General features: G+C 33.4%; 2 protein-coding genes and 1 long non-coding RNA gene across 5 annotated transcripts in view; 2 read left to right on the forward strand and 1 right to left on the reverse strand.

Annotated features, from left to right (window-relative positions):
- The window catches only part of LOC141453628 (uncharacterized), a 95326-nt gene extending 73221 nt beyond the window's left edge, over positions 1 to 22105 (forward strand). For all 3 annotated transcript variants that reach the window (XM_074127069.1, XM_074127074.1, XM_074127073.1), the window contains 2 exons: positions 19249 to 19517; positions 19676 to 22105. In XM_074127069.1, coding sequence (XP_073983170.1) covers positions 19249 to 19441 — 193 coding nt within the window. In that variant the 3' untranslated portion in view covers positions 19442 to 19517; positions 19676 to 22105. The remainder of the gene's footprint in view (positions 1 to 19248; positions 19518 to 19675) is intronic.
- LOC141453627 (uncharacterized) lies at positions 717 to 2826 on the reverse strand. Its single transcript, XM_074127068.1, has 2 exons — positions 1273 to 2826; positions 717 to 962 (listed from the first exon to the last, which is right to left on the reverse strand). Exons 1-2 carry the CDS (start codon positions 2697 to 2699, stop codon positions 899 to 901), a joined length of 1491 nt encoding a protein of 496 aa, XP_073983169.1. The 5' UTR covers positions 2700 to 2826; the 3' UTR covers positions 717 to 898.
- On the forward strand, positions 7373 to 14193 carry LOC141453631 (uncharacterized). The gene is made up of 2 exons (XR_012458101.1): positions 7373 to 8861; positions 14111 to 14193. It is a non-coding gene; the product is annotated as an uncharacterized lncRNA (long non-coding RNA).
- Positions 22106 to 23718: the final 1613 nt, after the last annotated feature.

A 23718-nucleotide genomic window follows, 5' to 3' on the forward strand; every position in this document is an offset into this window, starting at 1 on the left:
AAGTGATACTTCCTGAAGATATCTCCATATCCACCGTTCTAATATTTATTTTTTAATTTCCTTAATCGTTAGTTTTTGAAGTTCATTTTAGGGCGTCCTAAGTGAAAGAATTGGTTGGACTTACTTCCACTCAAACAAGTTTTCTGTTACAGTGTACCAGTACACCAGAAAGAACAGCAACTATTTGTCCACAATCGAGAATGATTGTTATTTATAGAGAACTATTATTCATAGAAGACCAAAGCATATCTTAAAAAAAAAAAAGATTGGCGTCGAGAATGACGTGTTTATCTCTTGTACACGTGTACCGAATCCCTTCCCCTTAGGACATCACTGTTTTGTGAGATGTACAATTTAAAGTAACTACACTGAGTCCAAGGTAAGAGTAGAAAATGAAGGCATTCTGGCCAGGACAAAAGAACATTGTCAGCTAGAGAAATGACCATCTCTAATATTTCATCCTCTAATAGAGTGTTTCACACTTAAACCTATCTTTACCCATGTGTGTACATATAGTCAGTTTCCTTTCTTAATGTTAATGCCTCACAAAAAGATTAATTTATACACCTCAAGAAAATTTTTCAAAGACGTCACAGTTTTTAATAGCTTTACTTTTCCTTAAACTGTATTATAGTAGGTTTATCATTAAATATGTATTTATTTCAATCAGTCAAAATATACAAATCTACAAAAGCTGACTATTATTTCTATCAGTATATTATTATTATTAAAGCTATATTTATTAGTAAGCTATACTTTTGAATTATTATTCATTTGGTCAACCCAACTTAGTTTTGAACTACTTTCCATTTAGCTCAAGTTTCAAATCCCTTTTAATTTTTCCAATTCGTTTCCTTAAAAAAAAAAAATAAATCAGTTTCCAGGAATGTGTATTTCTTCAGCCTCCTCCTTCTTGGCTTTCCTCATTACTCTCTTCTATACTTTTCTCTTCGTGATTCTTCCTGAAATAAATAGAGAGAATAAAAGATTATTTCAATATCGCACAATTTTTGGAATTTTAAGTAAATCGCAAAGAATAGTGATTTTATTTGGCAGAGGCACAAAAATGCAATACGCCCTATGATAAAGGGGATTTAAGGCTACTTAAGCCACTCTGCGAGTGCCTGAATGTGGCCACTGGAGCCATAAGAATAAATTTAAGAGGGTACCAAATCAACATAATAACCTTAAACTATGCATTTGCAAATATTGTGTTCATGGTATTCCTAGGACGAGATTATTAATTAAGATTTTGGTATTTAAAATTCTTACTCATTTGGTTGTCGTACTCGCATTTCTTTTAGCAATAGCACCGCTTTTTCCACAGTCTCATGCATTTCCTCAGTTTCAATATCTGGATAATAATTTTCTAACGCCGTCACACCTTTTCTAATGGCCATTCCTCGAGCCACTGCGGCCACAAACTTAATGGCCGGATGTCTGAAAATTTGCAGCTCTTCTGGTGGAGCTATAATTGTACACCATGGAGCTAAATGTCCAAATTCCATATACTTTTCGTATGCTTCTAAAAGTACTGTCACATGTTTTACAATGGAATTCAGTAAAAGTGAAAATGGATTTTGCACTAATAAGTATTGATCAATCAATATAAAATCTAATAATCCTTGCCCTCTAAGCTGTTCGATGGCCAGTCTGCAAACGGTTCCTGGCAATCTTGGCACAGTTGACGCGGTGTTATAAACAATAAAGAACATATGCCTCTTCATCTCAATCATTTGCTCCAAAATGTAAGTCAAACATTCGCAAAATCTCAGACTTGGATGGAATAACACGTTGTGCCTTTCTTTGGGCAGATTTGTTTCAGTATAAAATGTTCTCAACATTTTATTGCCCCAATAGTGAATATTACTTTTGTTTGGCTTATGTCCTAATAGGCATAAAAATGGCCCCAGTAGTGTCCACGATAGTTGTGATAATAGATGTCCATTTTCTCCGACAAAGTGCGCTACAATATAATTGGCTCCTTTTCTTAGAACAGACATTCTGGAAGTCCATTCTTCAATACTTACCTCGTACACTTTGTAACCTTCTTTAAGTAGATAATTAATTATAACTGGGACATTGAGAAACGCTAAGAATATGTTAAACATACCACAATACAGAGATAAAATCAATTGAGGACTAATATTCTCCAGTTCTTTATCATTCGCGACTAAGGCCGCTGTGATTATAGCCAGGGCATTTGTATCCAACTTTGTAGATATTGTAGGTATAATTAATTGTTTCTTTCCTAATTGCGGCATATTTTCTTTAGATTCAACTATTATACTTTTCTGTGTTTGCGAGTTAATCTCGCTAACTGTCTGGCCCAATCCTTGTAAAATTTCCAAAACTGGATTGTCACTCGGCACCGCTTGTTCTTCTTCTTCTTCTTCCTGCGCCTGGGCTACTTTGCCCAGATCAATGTCGTTCACCCACTCATCAGTTTGGGTTGCGCATTCATTATGACTAGATTTTGTCTCCGCCTCACTTAATATTTCTACTGTACATTCATAGCAGTTCTTTCTTAATTGGTTCTCTATTGTCGACCCTGCTTCATTATTAGCTATCAAAGCAACATATTCAGAAATTTGCGAGACCTTTTCAGTTTCTTTATTAAACAAATCAAAAGATATTTCAGGTACATTAGTCTCATTTGATTCTAATTGGATCAATTCTGGTAGATCATTTTGAGACATAATGTTGCCTTTTTTAAGTGAAATTGTTTTAGATTCGTTCTCACAAATTGTTAAAAACGTTTTATCTTCAAATTATTAAAACAAAATTCTGTAAAAGAATAATGATGTTTGACTATATTAATTCATATGTTCCTAATAAGATTCATGTGTTGCATTGTAGATGTTATTTATTTTATTATTCAAAATTTATTTTTATTAAGAGTATATATAAGGTTTTTAATTTATTTATTTTTCTCCTTTTTTATTTTTTGTTTTATTTAAGTGCGAACAGTCGCTTAACACACTGAGGTGCATCAATCACCTGAACTATGGCACTGATATCCATACATCGTTAATGAACTACCGGCAGTTAATTCTTTCCAGGATAGATGACGGATGTGTCCTTTATGGGTCGCCACTCAAATCCACTTAGCAAAAATTAATAGAATTCAGTTCAAAGCACTGAGGATCTGTCTGGGAGCTTTTAACTCCACTCCTACGAATACACTTCTAGGAGTAGAGGCCCGGGATTTCCCTCTTGAAATTAGGAGGAAGCTTTTAGCTTCTAGTTTTATTGTGGACAGGTTAAAAAACCATAACCATCCAACTATTCGGAAAATATGTATTTTTGCCCGATATTTCTGTTAAACTAGAGTTTAGCAGAAATATCGGGTCAGGAAGAAAGCTCCAATTTGAGTTGAGGTTCTCATCCTCATTACATCAACTTCCCCTCCTTCCAAGATACTGCTTTGATTACTCTATTCTCACTTCAAACTATAGTTCTTATATCTTCACCAATACGAACCAAACCTTTCTAATTCTGTAAATAATCACAACTTCCTACCTACGCTTACCATATTTCCTCAATTCAATTACTTCTATACGGACGGTTCTAAAAATCAGGAAGGTGATGGGTGTTCCGTTTATGATTCCCAATCTGACACCTGTTTTCAATTCAAGCTCACAACTTATCTTCAATACTTACAGCCGAACTCACAGCCATTGATAAATGCGTAGCCCACATCTTGTCAGCAAATATCCAGCACTCTGTCATTATGATCAATAGTATGTATGTAAAAAATTAAAACAACCCGGTAGTGACCCTTCCTTTTTGATCCTTGACACGTTATCTCTTCTACATTAAATAAATTCTATCGGTAGATTAGTGTATCTGGTGTGGGTGTGAGCACACTTGGAGTTGTCTCCAAGAAACAACTACAGAGCCTCTAACTCCTTCAGATCTAGAAAAAAAACTTACAAAAACAAATCTGTTACAGAAAATGGTCACTTAAAGGAAAATTCTACTCCTCAATACAATCCTCTCTATACCAGTTAAACCATGGTTTGCAACGTTTTCGGAAAACATAGGATTTTACTGTACCATGAGCAGACTGAGATTTAACCACAATTACTCACCTCACCATTTTGCACGTATTGGCATAGAAATAAATCCCATATGCTCCAGTGATAGGGAATCAACAACCTTTTTTTCTTTTTTTTTCCAATGCCAAGTCATGATTGGCGTTCAGCCATTCGACTTCGAGCAGTACAATATAAAATAGATTGATACTTATAGTTATCAGTCTGCCTAATTGGCAGTTGTTGAATGTCTAAAAGAGCTTGGCACTCATCTAGGTGAGAGCCAGTCATGCTCCCAACGCCACACAACACACAGGTAGGGCTGTTCACGACTCCAATTCGGGCAAGATGAGCCTGCAGGTAATCGTGTCCAGTGGCTAGTCTGAAACAGGCAACTAATTCGTTTCTGGGGAGGTTATGGGGAATTCGTCCTCCCTGTTCAAGCAGAACCCTCCACTTTTTCCCTTCTGCCTGTTTCTACTCTCTATCGCCTCGGAGTTAAATTTATGACGTAGGAGTCTTTTCGTTGTCGCGTAATCCAGGGGAGCTTGCGGTTGATCTTTTAGCGATCCAGTTTTTGCAAGACGGTCTGCTTCTTCGTTACCCTGGATACCACAATGGCTGGGTATCCACTGCAAGCATATTTCCCAACCCAAGGACAAAAGTTCTCCTATAAGCATTTGTGCTTCTAAAACATCGTACGACTCACTACTCACAAGGCTGGTTAAAGCCTGAATGGCTGCTTGTGAGTCAACGGACAAAACTGCTTTCTTTACTGCCTCATTTTGGAGCGTTCTTAGTGCTAATAGAACAGCTTTTACTTCTCCGTCAAAATTAGAACAAAAACGTCCCACCGGTTCGGCGATCTGGAAGTCAGAAGTAAAAACACCTGCGCCAGCATTCCCACGTGCATCCAAGGCAGAGCCATCAGTATAAACGTGCTTCCAGGGTGGTGTTGGGAAACGAGTATGTATCGTTTCGAGAGCAGCGGCCTTCAGCTCCAATGTTGTTGTTTCATTCTTGCGCACCATATGTAAGAGGTGAAGATATCCCTTGGCTCTATAGAGAGAGTAGGTGTTTGTTGTTTGTTTGGGGAAGTGAAGCCTTTCTTTGAAGTCCAGGCTTCAAAAAAAAAATAGGGAATCAACAACCGAAGCCAATCATATCACTACGGGGTCTCAGTATCCAGTTTATGTTTGAGTTGTACTCTATTGAATTATGAATTTTCTTTTTAATTCTCTTAAAGTCCCTTATAAGTACGGCTTCGCTATATAAAGTGTAGTAATGTTAAATAATTTTTTACAGGAATTTAGAGTTTTGTCAATGATGTTTTTAAATGTTTTGTTTGGTCTTTGCGTAAAGGAGTTGAACTGGACATTCAAAAGCTGAGGAATTCTTTCTAAATGATTTGAATTTCTATGAAATTGTGTTTTACTCAAACATGTTATACCATTTATTGAGTAATGATAAAAAGTATTTACGGTATTTATTCTCTGGTGTTTAAAAATTAATTAGAAAACTGTAAACAATTTGGGCTTTCTGTGACCTAACTGAACTAATCTTGGTATTTGAGATATGCTAATCACTTATTCCACTGAAAAATCACAAATGTAGCCTAGAAATTTATGGAAACCACGTTTTGAGTCGTCCACAGGAGAAAACAAAATAAAGGGAAAATAAAAAAATACTTTATTGCAGTACTTTCTTTTATGTAAAAAAAAGCAAAACACGTTAATTTAAAGTTACCTGAGTTTTCAAATAAGATATGTTCTCTTTAAAAAAATAAAACAAAGAATAAATTAAAAATAAAAATAAATGAATAAGCTATTAATTGAGCTAAACAAAAAATGCATACATTTTTAACAGTAACTCTATTTTTTTTTTTATCATTACATAATTTACCGATAAGAATTGTTTATCGAGTAAACAGAAATCTGAAGAGTACAATCTCTTTCTAAATAACTGATATGAAGAAATTTAAAAAATCGCCTTGCTTCTGCAATACTGAATTGATAGTAACACCTCTCGTGTAAAGTAACTGTATTTAATTTTAGGGTAAAATTCAAATAGGATCACATTTTCTTCAAATTGGCTGAAAAAATAATCCAGAAAAAAATCAATGTAGAGTGCTCTTGAAAATAATGAAAGTAAGACTACTGTCTTTGTTAATGTATAATGATCATTAATGTAAGAAATAAACAACTATCAGGATGAACGCTGTAAAAAGCCATTGACGGGGGCTATCTGGTCGGAGACAGATGATACCTGGTTGCGGGATGAATGTGTTATAGAGGAGTGCCTTTCAAATCAGTTGGACAGCCTCCTTGGCAAAAACTACAAACAGCATACATCTCTAACACCAGGAACTCGGATATCTTTCCGGTCGATTGACCTACAACCATCGACAGATCGGTTTAACACACAGAGGGTAAAGGCAAGTACATCAGTAAAGGGCTCCCTGCAGATAAGACAAAACATGGTCTCCTATAACCATTGTCTACAGAAATGCTTTGGGAGAAATATTAGAAATCTTCATTGAATCAAAATTTGTGAATAATCATATTTATTCAAAACTTTGTCGAATTCGATGGAAAGTTAAGAATACCTTTTTTTCACTTCCACTATCTTAAGAGAAAGAATGTTTTCTTTACAGATTTTTTTAAGTTTAGTTTTATAGAATCATAGAGCGCTGAACCATGGTTTTCAGAAATTTTTCTATGACTGTATGAAAACATTTTTGCAGTGGAAATCTTGATTCAAGAGAAAGATGCACATTTTTAACTGAAATACATACATACGTGTACGTATTTTTTTACATAATACGTAAAAAAAATACGTAATATTTTTGTAACTTGAAATATGTATATTTGATGCCCTTTAAGTTACAAAAATAAATTAATAAGTTAATTCAGAGGGGAGAAGGAATATATTTTTGCCAAGCTTTTCACCTAGGGACCAACCAGGTCATCTTCAGGACTTATGCTAACGGCAATTATGATATTGTTAATTTTCGGTAGGGGTTTAGTGTGTCTTCTGTCCCATCTGTTTAAGTAAGTCAGGGGTGTTCATAGCCCTGATTGTGATCCGACCCGATTAAGGTCGAAAATTCTGCAAAATAAATGTTAAAATAAAAAATTAAGAAAAACTAACCAGAAAATAAAAGGTTTTCATATCTCCAAAAAACTTGGGTGTGCTAAATTATGATTCATTTTTTTTTTCCATAATATTTTCAGGGTAAGTTTTCTTCCAAATTAGCCATCATTTTGAACATTTTTCTTCAGACTAGCTACTTAGTTGAAACTTGAAATTTTATTTTATTTGTTTTTAGGTTCAAAACCTGTAACAAAAGGAGTTGGTTTTATCCTTATCACTATCTATCACATATACATAACAATAACACATCCAACTTGGGACAAATGAATCAAAGTAAAAAAGAGAAAAGAATACAAACAAAATAATAACGATCTTACGTACAATTCAATACAAATAAACATTACTCAATTAACAGAAACAACCATATCAATATATTTTCAACATAATTGTATACTCTATAAATGTTTCTATGAGAAAAATCATTAGCTAATTTTTTCATTTCCCTGGCTAAATTATTGTTGTCAATGTTCAAACTTTGCCTATAAACGCTATACGCAGGACATTCTAAAAACAAAAGAAGGATATTCTCACGCTGACCTCCATTACAAACCATACAAAATTTATTTGAATTAATTTTATACATATATTTTCATCAGTAAACTTCGGGTACATACTAGCTATTTATTTAATGTTTTCTTTTGGAACTTATTCCTTACTCCTTATTTCGGAATTCCTGACTTTGATTTCAAAGACTTTTACTTCAAATGCGACAACAAAAAAATAAAAAAGAAAAATAAAGTTTAACTGTAATAAATAATATTGCCTTAAATTTCTGGACTGCGTTTGCTAGAGAACAACTGATTCCATCCTTACTGGCAATTTAGGCACTAAGCTTCCATGAGTATACTATAAATGGGCCCTGCATGAGAAATAGCGAAAGTGAACCAGATATCCTCTTTAAGGATGATCTTAATTCCAAAATCCTCTGGTGAGTAGCAAAAACTAGTAGAATCAAGAAGATAACAGTTGCGCTAATAGTGCAGCAGTCTCGGTATTAAATTGTATATTAGAGGAGAGAGATGGCCCCCTTGTGAAATGTTTCTGGATTGTCTGGCCGAGTGGAAGTCACATTGATAAAGACGAAATAAATGTAGCGCAGCAGACTCCGGCACATTGCAACACACTCGTGTGATGGACGATTCACGCTATCATTACTTGTGCTATTAGTTTACGCATGCGCTTTCTTCTGAAAACATTCTTGTGCTGAACACAATTAACCCAGCATCCCCAATGTACCACGGGTTTTGACCTACACCCTTAAACTTCTTATTAATCTAGTACATTTGTTTTGCATTACTGTGACTAACGTAGTTTTTGTCTCTTAATGTAATTTGAACAACTACACGGCAGCCTTATAATTTGATTTTAGTTGGATTTTTTTCTACAGTTCCTTTTCAGACAAATTATATTTTCACCCAGTGTAGAAAAATTGTAAAAGATTCAAAGTATTTTATTACGTATTGCCGTGGGAATCAGCTGTTGAACTTTTGTGTAAACAACTTGCTAGAAATTTTGGTGTGTGTTTAAAGAACAATTTTATTAGTTTATAAAGACTTTTAATGACCAACTTTGTCATTAAATAATAATTTGAAAGTGGTTTTTTAATTATTAAATAAATTCACCCTTTCCCATCTTAATTTAAGGAAAGAAGTTACAAAACAAATTACAACTGTAAGTGATATAACCTAATTATTTATTTATTACTAACAAAAACAAAGAGAAAAGGAAAAATACAAATATTAACCTCCTCGGCGGCTTAGACATGGATCTAAGCGAGACCGACATTGGAGGATCCATCTCTGGTAGCGAATCTACTACTTCATCATTAAACCGATCCAAAAGAACTTCAAACACTCTTAACCTTTCTCCAGATAAAAAGAAAAAGAAATAAAATCCCTCAGGTCACTTCACCTCCTTTAACACGACAAGCAAATTCTGGACTTTCTCAGATTCCGCAACAAAACCAAACAACTTTTATGCATAACTTACCGGAAACAACCTCATCAGCACCTCCACAACAGGTGCAGTTTGTATCAGATTTTGCGACGCACAATAAATTTAATATACTGCCAGAAGTCAATGACCAACCCGAGCACAAACCGCCTCCTATCTATTTGTACAAAGTCTCCAACTATATAACGCTCAACAACGAACTCAGACAACTCCTTGGAGCAGAGAATTACTCTTGTAAAGCACGCAGTGACAATATTCTGGTTTCAGCCAACACCATTGCAACATACAGGGCAACAATTCGGTACCTGCACGAAAAAAATATTGAATACCACACATACCAACTAAAAAAAGACAAAGCCTTTAGAGTCGTTCTGCGCCATTTACATCACTCCATACCGCCTGAAGAGATCAAAGCGGAAATACAGTCTAAAGGGTTCAGAGTACGAAATGTTAGCAACGTAAGGCGCCCGATCGAGAAGACTCCTCTTCCTCTATTCTTCATAGATCTAGAACCTGACAACAACAACAAAAACATTTTTAACCTCACCAAGATACTCAACACAATTGTCCGGGTGGAGGAGCCCTATAAAACAAAGGAAATTGCCCAGTGCAAGAGGTGCCAACAATACGGGCACACCCGCACATACTGTCATGTCTCTCCAAGATGCGTCAAATGCGCAGGGCCCCATTTCGGGGAAAACTGCAACAAAAACACAGAAACTCCGCCTACCTGTGCACTCTGCCATAAACAGCACTTTGCCAGCTACCGTGGATGCGAAGTTCACAAGGAATTACAAAGGATCCGTCGAGAACGAATGCAACTTCGAGGCCAAGGAGCAGCTGTTAGGACGCAACCTCCTCAAGTCTCTTCTCGAAGAGACTTTCCAGTTTTTCCATCAACTCCGCAACAGCAACAACCTCCGCAGCAGCAACCACAACAACCTTACTACAATGGAACTTCCACTGCTAGGCTCTCTTATTCAGAAATCGCGAGGTCACATCCTTCATATCATTCTCATCAACCATCTGCACATCATTCTCCTCAATCATCTACACATCCTGCACATCATTCTCCTCAATCTTCTGCACATCATCCTCAATCACCTGCACCTGCACAACCGGATATAACCTCAGTACTGAACTCCTTTTTCCAAAGATTTGAAACCCTCCTCACTCCTCTCATCAGTCTCTTAAACACTCTTATTACTCACCTCCTTCCAGGCATAAAACCATGATCTCTCCAACACAACATTCTTTAACCATCCTTCTCTGGAATGCGAACGGGTTGAACTCCCACAGAGACGAACTTAATACTTTGCTACATAACAAACGTATTGACGTGGCCCTACTGACGGAAACACACTTTACAAGTAGATCACACTTTTACATTTCAGACTATCAGACATACAGGACTGATCATCCTGATGATACTGCTCACGGTGGCGCGGCAATATTGGTCAGAAACTCCTTACTTCATAATGCTCTCCCTTCATCTGCTACAGACTATCTTCAATCCTCTGCAATCTCCTTATTCGCTCATCCACATAAAATTAATCTTGCTGCAGTGTACTGTCCACCGAATAAATCTGTTTCTGAGCTACAATTTATCTCCTACTTTAATTCTCTCGGAACTAAATTTCTTGCAGGAGGAGACTATAACGCGAAAAACCAACAATGGGGATGTCGCACGACTAACCCTCGCGGGCGTACACTCATGAATGTCCTTATTTCAAAAAACTACAACATTGTTTCACCTAACCAGCCTACCTACTGGCCCACATCCTTATCCAAACTCCCTGACATTCTTGACTTCTTCATACTTTCTCAGGTAACTCACTACTTTGAAGTTTCGACCTTGACAGAACTTTCTTCAGACCATAGCCCTGTTTTAATTACTCTCAACACTTGTCCCGTCCACAGACCTTCCAAACCATCTCTCATCACTGGCCCCGTAGATTGGGAAAAATTCCAATTTGAAATAGAAAGTAACATAGACTTACGTATTCCTCTTAAATCAAAAGAAGATATTGACAATGCGGTAGAACAATTTACTAAAACTATACAAGAATCTATGAGACAATCAACTTTACACCACACTAACCAACAACGAACTCGCACATCCAATATCCCTTTGTTTATACGGACTCTTATTATGGATAAACGACGTGCAAGAGCTAAGTGGCAACGAACTCGCTACCCATCTGATAGACGACTCTACAATAGGCTAACGCACCAACTTAAAACTGAACTTAAACAGTTGAAGGATGAACGTTTCCAAGACTACACACTAACACTAACTACGGAAGACAACTCGCTTTGGACTGCTACTAAGAAAATCTTGTCTTACAAAACCATTCCAACACCTCTCCGTCGTGTTGACGGCTCTTGGGCTGCATCTGACGAAGACAAAGCTTCCTTGTTTGCCTCTCATTTTTCCTCAGTTTTTACCCCTCATCAAGATATGATCAATACTTCATTTCACGAATCCTTACGATCAGATCTTGACCTACCTCTTCCTCTCTCCTTACCACCAAAACATTTCACTCCTTCTGACATTCTATTTATTATTAAACATCTCTCTCTTAAGAAAGCTCCGGGCCCTGATCTCATAACTGCTAAAATTCTTCGACATCTTCCCAAAAAAGCAATAGTCCTCTTAACTACTATCTACAATTCAGTACTAAGAACAACTTACTTCCCGATTCTATGGAAATCCTCCTTAATTTACCCTATTCCTAAACCTAACCAGCCACTTCATCTTTCTTCTTCTTACCGACCAATTAGTCTACTGCCAATTCTTGGCAAAATTCTTGAGAAACTTCTTTTAAAACAAATTCTTCCCATACTCGAATCCTCTAATATAATTCCAGACCATCAGTTTGGATTTAGACGACAACACTCTACTGTACAACAGTGCCATCGAGTGGTAGACACGATTTCATCCTCCCTTGAGAAGAAAGAGTGTTGCTCGGGTGTCTTTCTCGATGTGAAGCAAGCCTTCGATCGAGTATGGCACCCGGGCTTGCTCTGGAAACTCAAGGGCATTCTTCCGTTCACTCACTTCCTCATCTTGAAGTCCTATTTGTCTGATAGTCATTTTCAAATCCAAATCGGGACATCGTTTTCAGCTAAACATCGTATTGAAGCGGGTGTTCCTCAAGGAAGCATCTTAGGACCTATCCTATATGTTATATACACTGCAGACATACCAATCCATCCTGAAACTGTCCTTCTAACTTATGCAGATGATACCGCGATACTTTCTCCTCACATTGATCCGGTAACTTCACACAGAAACCTTCAAACTCATCTCTTTTCTCTTGAGGAATGGTTTAAAAAATGGAAAATCAAGTTAAATGAAACAAAATCTCAAAATATTACTTTTACTCTCCGCCGCATCACTCTTCCTCCGATCTTCTATGACTCAATTCCAATTCCTCCTGCCAATGTTGTCCGTTATCTTGGGCTTTATTTAGACAAAAGACTGACTTGGAACCCGCATACACGACGTAAACGAACTGAAGTTAACAGGCGTTATCGACTACTTAAAAGACTACTAGACCAACGTTCAAAACTTTCACTTAACAACAAACGACTGATTTACAATTCCATACTAAAACCCGCCTGGACGTACGGTATTGAACTGTGGGGTTCAACGAAACGCTCCAATATTCAACGAATTCAATCTCTCCAGTCTAAAATTCTCCGCACTATCGTTAACGCTCCATTTTATGTTTCAAATCTAACCATCCACACAGACCTGGAAATTCCGTTTGTTGGTCAGGTTGCACGAACTCGCTATAAAAACTTTCATCAGAACTTGCACTCTCATTCCAATCCTCTTGTCCGCCACTTATCATCACATCACCATCCAGATCATCCTCCCAGACGACTGAAACGCCAGTGGCCTCGCGATTTCCTCTCTTCTGAGGAGAGTAGCTAATCCTAGAGATGACTTAGGGAGTGTTATCGCTGGGTAGCTTCTCCCCTCAATTAGTTAGTTCGATGTCAGTTATTGTCATTGTTACTAATAGCGTGTCTAGCGCTGGTGTAACTTTACCAATAAATAAAAAAAAAAAAAAAAAAAAAAAAAAAAAACGTATTGCCGTAGCAACACTTTTCAAAATTATTAAACTATTTAAACAAAGTGATTAAAGAAGGGAAGTCTCTGAATCATCCGCAGTTTTCTTTGTGTTTCTTTCATATGATTGGCATTGCGTGATATTAAAATGGCACTTTAAGAAGTGCCAATCACGACCAATCCCACAAAATCTTTTTTTAAGTTAAGCCTTCTTCAATGCATTGCTAGTCTCTGGGAGGTTCTCTCGTCACGGACAATACCAATCATCTGACAGTGAACTTTAAAAAAAAAGGCTCCTAGAAAAATAAAATCTAAGCTTAAAACCCGCATGACAGGCTTTCTTTGCATTGTCATGCATTCAATCTGATTAAGAAGCACTTTTGGTAATACTTATTACCAAAATATAAGACTAAAGACAAGTTTTAGACATTCGATCGTATAGTTTAGCTACCTAATTTTGGAACCGTATTTCTTTCTTAATCCCGTTTTCTTAGGTTAAGTTTTTTAGACGTTGGTAATGTCAAGTTTGAAATTTGGCACACCTAATTGTTTTGTATGAACTCATTTTCCATCAAGTAGTAATTTGAATTAACCTTAGAAAAGTAAAACTGTAAATTTAAAATTTACAGTTTTCGTATTGTTACTCTAATCTCTCTTAATACCAACCAAAATGTTTAAGTAACCTAGTTCTCGGTTTACTCCTCATCTTAGTCAATTCTTTCCAATTTTCATCATTAATTATCATTATAATAATTATCAATCATCTAGACTCTAGATTCTAGAGCGTTTATATACGTTTTGGTAGTACTATCAGTTGTTAACTAAAATTAGCGGTGACAAATATAAGATTAATTTTTTTTAATGCACAAAAATAAGCACTTTTCAGAACTGGTACGAGTCCTACAGATGAATTATGAAATATTCAAGATCCAGTTGTTTTCTTGGAATAGTTTGTGATAAATACTCCAATCTGTGAAAAAATAACATACCAAAGTTTATGGGCTAATATTAAAACATGAATGTTTGGAGCATCTCTGATTAGAACTCCATATTTGACAACAACTTAAGAAGAAAGTTGATCAGACTTGTCCAGAGTTAGCATTGTGATTATAACCATGAAACGATAAAATACATCACAAACTACCATAGAAAAAAGATGTAACTGTTCATTTTTGTCAATTCGAGTGAAGTCAAGTGAGGCTGCTTACTTTTTCACTTCATATTCCCAAAGAGAAGTTGTAAACTGAAACAAATAACTAAGTTAAATACCACTATGTTTTAGTCAATGTATTTTTCAATAAAATATTTCGATTTTAAAAGACGAAGTTGTTTAGTTACTGTAACTGTAGGAAGGCTCTCCTTTCATCGCAAATTAGTTTGAAATTAGTAAAATTATGTTTTACATTATTTTTTATTATTATCATTATTGCCATCAGCTAGTCGCGGACCGATACAAAGAAGTTATTTAATAACACCCATAGTCTATCAGTTCCTATAATTACTCAAATCTTTGTACGTAGATCCACTTTTAGAATGTATTGTTCTCCGCTATTAGATCAATCAAGCTGGTATTTGAACACTCTACCATCTTTTATTGCATGTCTTGCATAAACGATAAATATAGGTTGTGCGATAAATATTTTATGTTCTCTTCACCCTACGCTAAAAGACTTTGATTGTTAGAGCTTCCTTTCTCACCTTTAGAACACACTACACTGTGCATTATTGTTCTATATCTGCGTGCAAAGGAACCTCATAAAATGCTTATCAGTTGTGTACTACAGCTGTACCTATTTAAGACTTTACATTGTTACTGGTTTACTTGTCTTAAATTTTATCTTCTTCTTCAAAAAAATTGATATCATTGATATTAACTTTCCTTTTTACCACCTGCGTCAAAGGCTAGTTCAAGATAGTTAGAGTAAACGATTAAGTACAAGTTGACACACTTCTCAGCATATATTTGTTTCCTTATTTGGCAAAAGATTGTTATCGTTTAAGAGTCTAGACATGTGAAAGAAACCATTCTACTTTCTTGTAATATTTATAGCTAACATCTAAAGTAATGACTGTATCATATTATTGTACAAAATGAAGTTTCAACTTATTTATAAACAAACGCAGCTAGAAATGAACTCTTGTTGTTCATTCCATAGAAACAGTATCTTTTTACTTTTTCTCACTCTACTACTGCAAGAGACAGTTATTTTTCTTGCAGGTTTAACCAATAAGGGATAATCAGGGCACATATTTATTAAAATAAAAATTTCTTACCCACTTAAACCATTCTAATATGATCGATCTGATATTATTTCCACCTTGCGAATAAATAGTAAGTGCTCCGTAAAAATGTATTAATACTTTTTTCCTTGAAAAAATCATTCTATACACAAACGCGGACTGAAGCTAAAAAAGAAAACAAATATTTGACACTTCCAGGAAGTTTGTGTTAAAATACTCCCATCATTTATGAGCAGCAGATTAGGATCTTACAGCCACTCCATCTTCACTCCTCTCGTACCAAACAAAACAAAAAAAATGTGGAATACTAAATTCTACTTGCTATTGAATAAACCTTCTTTTTTTTAAGAAAAGTTATTACATTAAAATATTTCTTCCCTTATAACGGTAAATTCCCAAGCAAAACATGCTACTATGGATCGATTAGACTGGAATAGTCAGTTTGCAATCAACTCATCCACAGATCAATAGTGAGACTTAAATGGCGAAATCCTCTAAAAATACAATAATAATAATAAAACAGGACTCACAAGAAATAAGCAGATACGTACATTATTTAAAAAATTATTGTTTTTTTCTGATTCCATTAGTGTCCTTTAACAGGTACTTCTGAATGTGAAGCTGCTGTCTTCAGATGTTAACCACAGACAGCAGAAACTCACTCAAGATCTTCATGAATGATGCCAATTAAATCAGAATCTAAAAGGAAGAGTAATTTTTTTTTTTTTAAGGTTTTTCAAGCTGCGACCAAAAAACTCTTCATCATTTAATATCTGAACAATTACCAATTGTAACTGAGAATTATTTATATATATACACTTTAATATCAAGGGCTGATTTCAATGCATAAGAAAGGATATGAGAATAAAATCGAAAACCAGAACACTTGTTTCTGAGTTCAACACGAACCATTCTCAAGGCACTCAATCTAGAAGAATATTACGCACATTTTAATCCAAAAAAATAAATGCTTCTTTGTTAGAGAATAGTGTACATTACTGTTAAAAGAAATTATTAGATCAAAAGGTGAGGCCAGGAAACTGCTGCCAAAAGAGACGTCACAACTCATCTAGGTCTGGTACGAGAATCCTTCCATTTTTTACAAATCTTCCTACTAATCTTATTTGCTAATCCTCAGGCAGTGAAGTGGCGATCTTCGTAATCTAAATATTGTAGACAATCAGACATGTAATAAAAATAAATAACTCCTTCTTTCCCAAAGGTACTAAAAAAATAATTTCATCTAAAGAAGGCTGACCTCAAACGATTGAAGAATGGCCTGATAAATTGGTCTGGGACAAATCAACTAATTTTACAAGTGTGCGAGTAATTTAGTATACTTATAAACATTATATATATTTATAATATACTTACGTATACGTATTATATTATTTTTGGAGTGCCTCAATCTCTTGGAACCTGAGCAACAGAATGAAATGTGGCTCATTTCCCCGTAACACACAACACTGAAAATTACGACGGATTTCCCTGTCACAAACTACTTCGTGATATCAACCACTGAATACACCATTATTAGGGCATTGTAGGTGAATCTTTGATAATATTATTAATAAAATATAATGGTACTAATTAACATGCACCGAAGCGGTCTAAGAAAATTCAGCACCTAAGGGAAGTTAGTGTTAAAATCCACAAATCCTTTAGAATCAGCGGTTTTTGTCTCTTATATGCCCTTATGGACGTATATCCATACGTCTAATTAGCAAGTAAAAAATAATAATAGTAATAAAACCTTTTTTTCAAGGAAAGTTTTACCGATGACATATCTCATCATCATTGCCAAAGCTTTCCAAGTGAAATATTCATCTGATGAATCACACTGGTATAATGTTGATTTGCTATCATCCTATCCGAAAATCAAAACCATAAAATTATAGAATCTATTAACCCAACCTATTTCTTCTGCATAAAATACCAACTGAATATTGATAACAAGAAAAAGGTTATTGTTACATAATTACATTGGTTTATAAAAATCGCCACCAGAGTACTCTGCTAACAAAAAATACATTTTATGACCTTAAATAATGTTGAAATTTGAAGTTTTGTATCAGGATATAGAAGTGGGTAGGAAGTCTTTTTTGTTTACGTTTTATTTTCTTGTTTTTATCAATTTTTTTTATACAATTAATACATAATTGTAAATTGTAGTAATTCAATTCATTGTTTTATTTAATTCAACCTTTTTTTAAGCTATTTAGATATATTGATGTGAATTTTAATCAATTTTTAGGCTAAAAGTCAAAAAGAACGCTGCCCTCTTTTGATAATTTTTTACGTAAAAAGAGTAAAATGTTTCTATTACAGGCCATGATTTTCTTAAAAATTGTTTGGAAATCATAAATTTTAGAAAGAATTTAAAAGAGTATGATAAAGCACAGAGTTGTACTAAAAGTATAATTTGGCAGACACAAGGTAATTCTTTAGTTTGCGTTTTCTATTAATTTTGAAAATAAACATGTGCATACGAAAGATTAATTTGAAATTTAATAAAATTGATTAATTAATCATAAAGTAAAGTAAAATAAATAATTAGTGATATACACTTTTACTATCTCAAAAAATGTAGGTTTTGTTTTATATTTTTCAAAAGAATGCAGCTCACTTTGGAATGCGATATAATTAGTGTACTTCTCCATGCTCATTTTCACGTTCAGAAAAAAAAAAACTTTTCACATAGAGGAAATAAATGTATTAAATCATTACTAGCCATAAATATTTATAAAACACATTACAAAATGATTTAGGGTCTTAGATTCTGAACTGTTTATTATCAGTTTTCTACAGAATGCTTTATCTCCTCACCAAAAACTTACAGTTAAAAAAGTTAGGTACAACGATTTTAAACTGTACTACATTCTTAATATCAAGGTTTCAAAACATATTTGCATTCTATATTAGTCTACATTAAAGTAACATATTGCACCTAATATGTTTTTAGCCGAGGAAATAAAGAACTAATTGATCTGTCACTAATCTAATTTTTTTCTTTTGCAGGTTGTTGATTACTGGGCTAGTTCAACGTGCTTACTTCTACAATTAATAAAACTAGTTCTCATTTATAGGTTTTACTTGTCCTGCTTTATTATAACATTTCTATTGCTAAGATTTTTCTTAATGATACATCCTAGTTAATAGAATGAACAGTAATTGACTGGTTTCCAACCATTCGGTACCCAAAATATTTTAAGAAGTACTTATAAGTCTGCACCCTTTACAAGAGTCTGGAACCCAGGCTATTGTTTTTATAAAATTGTAGTCATTTTAGAAATTTTCTTCTTTGCAGATTTATCAACCAACTTTCTTCTTTGGAGGAAACTTTGGAGCTAATTTTTTAGTGCATATTTAAAAAAAAAAATCTGTTGAAATTTGGTTGTGTCTATTTAGCGACCAGATGTTTTTTACTTTATTGTTGGAATTTTTGAATTAACTAAAGTAGTCAAAAACTGCTGGGTAGAGAGTTCCAAAACCCTTTCATTAACTAATTAATACCAATTAGGTTATGACAGCGAAAAGTGAAAGAAAAAATTAAAAGCAAATTCTAAGAAAAAGATAAAAAATAAAGTCAACTTAGATGATCCTGCGAAAACTGAGAAGAAAAATTAATTGCGAGTCGAATGAAAAGATAAAAACAAAATCTTGTGGTGTTTTAAAAATACCAGTCTTTTATTAATTGAAAATTGATGACTTTTAAATTTAAAATCTTCCTCAGTTCGTTTATTAAATTAGTATTGAAAATGATTATTTTATATTATGTTTTAGGTTCAGGAACTGTTTGAAAATGGCTGACACCGGTGCGTCAAATTTGGTTGGAAAACTTTTCTTCAATCTAGTACAGACTAAATGTTTCGTCTTGAAAGCAGAGAAGATTTGCACAAAACGTTCGAGGAAGGGAAAGTGCCAGAAATATGAATTCAAAAAATTAGCCCATATAAGACGTAATCTTTCCTATTGAGATATTACTTTTAGTTTGTATATTACTAATCAACGAGCATGATTTGTGACAACCGTCTGGGATGTGAAAAACTTAGGTAATATGTCTGATTAATATTTTTTAGTGGTTTTTACCAATACTTACGTTTATTCATTATTCAACCATTGTTTTATTGATTTTTTTTTCAATTTAATTACTAATAAAAGGAAAAGATATACTATGTGATACTAATAGTACGATGAATCGTTTGTGCAGGTTAATTTAATTATAAGAAGATGGAATCTGTTTTGGATCGTTTACACAACTAAGGAGAGTGTCCCTAATTCTACAATAATAAAACAATCAGAAGCTTTGCCGCAATTAGATGAACTAGAATGTAATATATTTCATCCTTATAGTTTAGACTGAGGAATATTGGAACAGATAGACTTGAAAAATTTATTTTAAAACAATTTATTAATTGTTTTATTAATATTAATTGCGTCAAGAATTGACTATAATATAAATTGTACAGTTAATAAAAAGAAATGCTAAATTTCACTAGTTTATACAGTACATTAAAATAAGATTTTATGTATTCCTTTTTGGGAACCCCAGCCGGCTTATCCAGTTAACTTAGCAGTGTAAACTCGTATGTTTTTTTGAGCGATAATTTTAATATCCAGCAGCTATAATTGCATATAATTTTAACTGTACAAAGTTAAGCATGCAACTATTTAGCTAAAAGTAGGACTTGTATTCTATCCAGTGAGATGCGATTCAGGATTTTGAGTTTCTTTAAACGATGCTTTCAGCACTTTATTGAGAAGGAAATTAAAGTTATTACTTAATACTTTGGATATATTATCAAGTAAAACGTATGTGCCAAAATTATATCTCTTGCATAGAATATTTAAAAAGTATAAAAATATTTTCCTCTAGAGCTCCAAATTTGACAAAAACACCCAATTTTAAAAATTTATTTTTTATTTTCTTACTTCATTACATTGAAAATAAAGTAAAATAACAATATGTAGGTCGATTAAAGGAGTGGCCATAAGACAAATTCCCCGCGACACAGCAAGTGTATTATGGATTCATGTTTTCATTTTGTTCACGTTATTAGGCATCATAAAATGTTCACTGTCAAATTGCGTTACCAACAACATTGGTTACCCAACACAAGTCTATTTCGCAAAAGTTGAATCTTTTTTGCGAAAGTTTGGTCGCTTGGCCTGTTTCATTCTCGATTTAAATCTTTTGAGGCACTTCATTTTCGATGCGATTTCGACAATAGTTTTATTCCGAATCCATATTTTCATTTAGCCAAATTATTGGAATACTTTGTGTGCTTTATAGACTCCAAAGAATTCTGCTGCATTAAAAAATGTTGCTCAGCTAAAATGTTGGTTATTACATCTTAGCTAATTTTGAAGACAATTCAATCCTTAAAATTTTAGAATAGATTAGAAAGAAAAGTGAGTGATCCAAAACAAGTATGTTCTTAGATTTGAACCGGTAGCCAAAGAACGCCATGCCAGCTATCTGGTATTAATGGAAATTTAGAAAGACCCTACTCGATAGTCTATTTATTACACTATGTTATAAAAAAAAGTTGCAGCGGTAACAAGTAATGTAAAATTAATTATATTATCTTGAAATTATTCGTTGTATTAAATATAATAAGGTAATGTTAATCGAAATGATCATTGGCCCTTCAATAAATACCCTCCAATTTTATAGGGCATAGTTGCAATATTTAATATTTATATGAAAATTCCTATTATATATACTATAGTTTTTCTTTAAAATTGTAAATGGACAAGTTTCTAATTTCTTACTGTCTTTCGGATTTTGATCATAAGGTAGTAACGGATTATTTAAATGAAAAATAAGAAAGGAATTGTATAGAATGTATAGTGGTCCGAATTATGTAAACAGTGTATATAATTGTAATTTCTTCTTTTTTTATTTAGAAAATTTTGCTAAATAATAAATTACTAATGAAACTAGAGAAAAAAAAGAAGAAGAAAATTATTATATTAAGAATGTAATTTTGTCACTTAACATGTTCTATAGCATCGAATTATTCTGTAAAGATTTTATTGCTCAAGATGAAAGCAATACTTAAGTTCTAGTGAATGAAACTTTCTACTCTTTAATGTAATTATACCAATTTATACTAAGTTATAAATTAATATTGCATATTACTTTACATTATATATTTATTTTATTTTTACTAAGAATTTTATTACAATAAGAAAAAAGTATGTAATCTCAATATTAGTAGAATAACAAATATTTTTTCCTAAATTATTTTACATATTGCAAATATTTGTTGTATCTATTTGTAACATTTTCAAGCAACAAGTTAATTTTTGTTTAGTAGAATAAAAGAATGAAATTCCCACAAAAAAAAAGTAAGCAATATTTGAAGTTCAATAACGTGCCACTAGCTAGCAGTACTGAACACTCATAGATGTTCTGTTATAGAGTACTTAATTTTGTTACCATCAGATAAAATAGGTTTATTATTATAAAAGCTTAGTAGTTATGTTATTTTTTTAGTTTGTTTTGTACATTATGTCCTCAGGAAACATAATACATTACAATCTGTAAAGTCATGCAATAAACTGAACATTAAACCAAAACTATCAAACTACTGTTAATCTAACTCTGTTTGTATAAATCTATTTTTTACAAGTACTTATTTATTATTATTCAATTTTCTTAAATTAACTTTGAAGACAGATTTCTTTTATTGACCATTTACATATGGCTAAAGCAGATCTCCTGCAACAAGTACACACTGATTGATTATGAGTGAGGTGAGAAGTCATCTAGCAGAGATGATCTCCCTGCAAATAAATGCAGTACTTAATTACTGACATCCACTACGAGAAAATAGCAAGACTAGTACTGAGATTTCATCGTCAAAAGAAAATATAGGTAAAGGATAAAGCAGAGAGGTGGTGAATTAGGTGATTGGGATGACCAAGAAGTGAGACTGCATTTTTTTTTTTTAGAGCGTGCTAAGATATAGTCTCCTAAATACACACCATTTATGCAGAAAATACCTATTGGAGAGGTAAGATGGAAGTGGAAAGAAGTATGAAGAATGATAATTTTTCGAGTTTTTACAGAAACTATTATCCCAAACACAGGTATCATATATTCTAGCACACTTTGGAGAAAAATGTCCAAGTAATACTCTTCGAAATTTTTAAAAAAAAGTCTCAAAATTTCGTACTGTCCTGGCTAAGAAACAGTACTTCACAAGCATAGTAAAACCTTAACTCTAAAATGTGTTGTATTTTTGCACGATAATATATGGGCAAATCGAAAGGATAGTGATTGAATGCTTACACTAATGAAAAATATGTTAGGATTTACAAAAATCACTTTGCTTCTTATTTACCTTTAATTGTCAACTTAATGGTGGAAAAAACTAGTACAATTTTTTCACCTTAATGGTTTTTCTCCTTTGATATTTTATTGTCTCTGCGTCTCTCTACCGATTCTTCTTTCCATTATTTATGGAGTTAATGGCGATCATCAGATTTTTCTTTTTCCACAAACACAACTGACGAATATGTACTATGATTATTGCTGTGGAAAATATTTAGACATGGATACAGTTAAATGTTATGGATTTGTTCTACACTTTGAAGTTCTACATTGTTCTAAATAGGGAGCAGCATGATATACTTTAATTTTACTTTATATTAAATGACTATGAACAAGAACTGGAGTTGATACTTCTTTCCCATTGTTTCTGATTCAACTAGAAAAATTCATCAACTAGAAAATCAGATACTTCCACTGTGACTTTTTTCCTGCTTTCAATATTTTATAGCAAGAGAATCATTTTGAGATTAAATTTATTTGTTTAGCAAAGTTAAGCTTAGAAAGAATATGATTAATCTAGGATACATTAGATTTAAAACTTTGAGTATCTTTCATCATAGTGTATTTTGAAAAGCTGAGAAACTAAAGATGCTTAGTTCAGTTTGGATTCAAAAAGAATTAACAAAGAAACTGCTACATCAAGTTGTTTTTCTAGATTTAAAATGAAAATATAATTTCTCTTCTCATTTATGCCAAACTAAATAATATCCGAAACCAATCAACAAGGAAATACTCCAATTTCGGTCACAAGTTGCCCCTATTACCCGACTTGATGATTTATTTTTAAGAATTAAGTAATTAATTGTTATTGCCTTCAACTAATCTCTTAAAATATCGTCGCCTTAGAATATTGATTGAACAATTCAGTACGAGTTAGTTGTTGCTACTGGACCAATTAATAATTACTTTAA

The sequence above is a fragment of the Rhodnius prolixus genome, unplaced genomic scaffold (assembly GCF_049639745.1).
Source record: "Rhodnius prolixus isolate KJV_2025 unplaced genomic scaffold, Rpr scaffold_3, whole genome shotgun sequence".
In the NCBI taxonomy this organism is placed as follows: Eukaryota; Metazoa; Arthropoda; class Insecta; order Hemiptera; family Reduviidae; genus Rhodnius; species Rhodnius prolixus.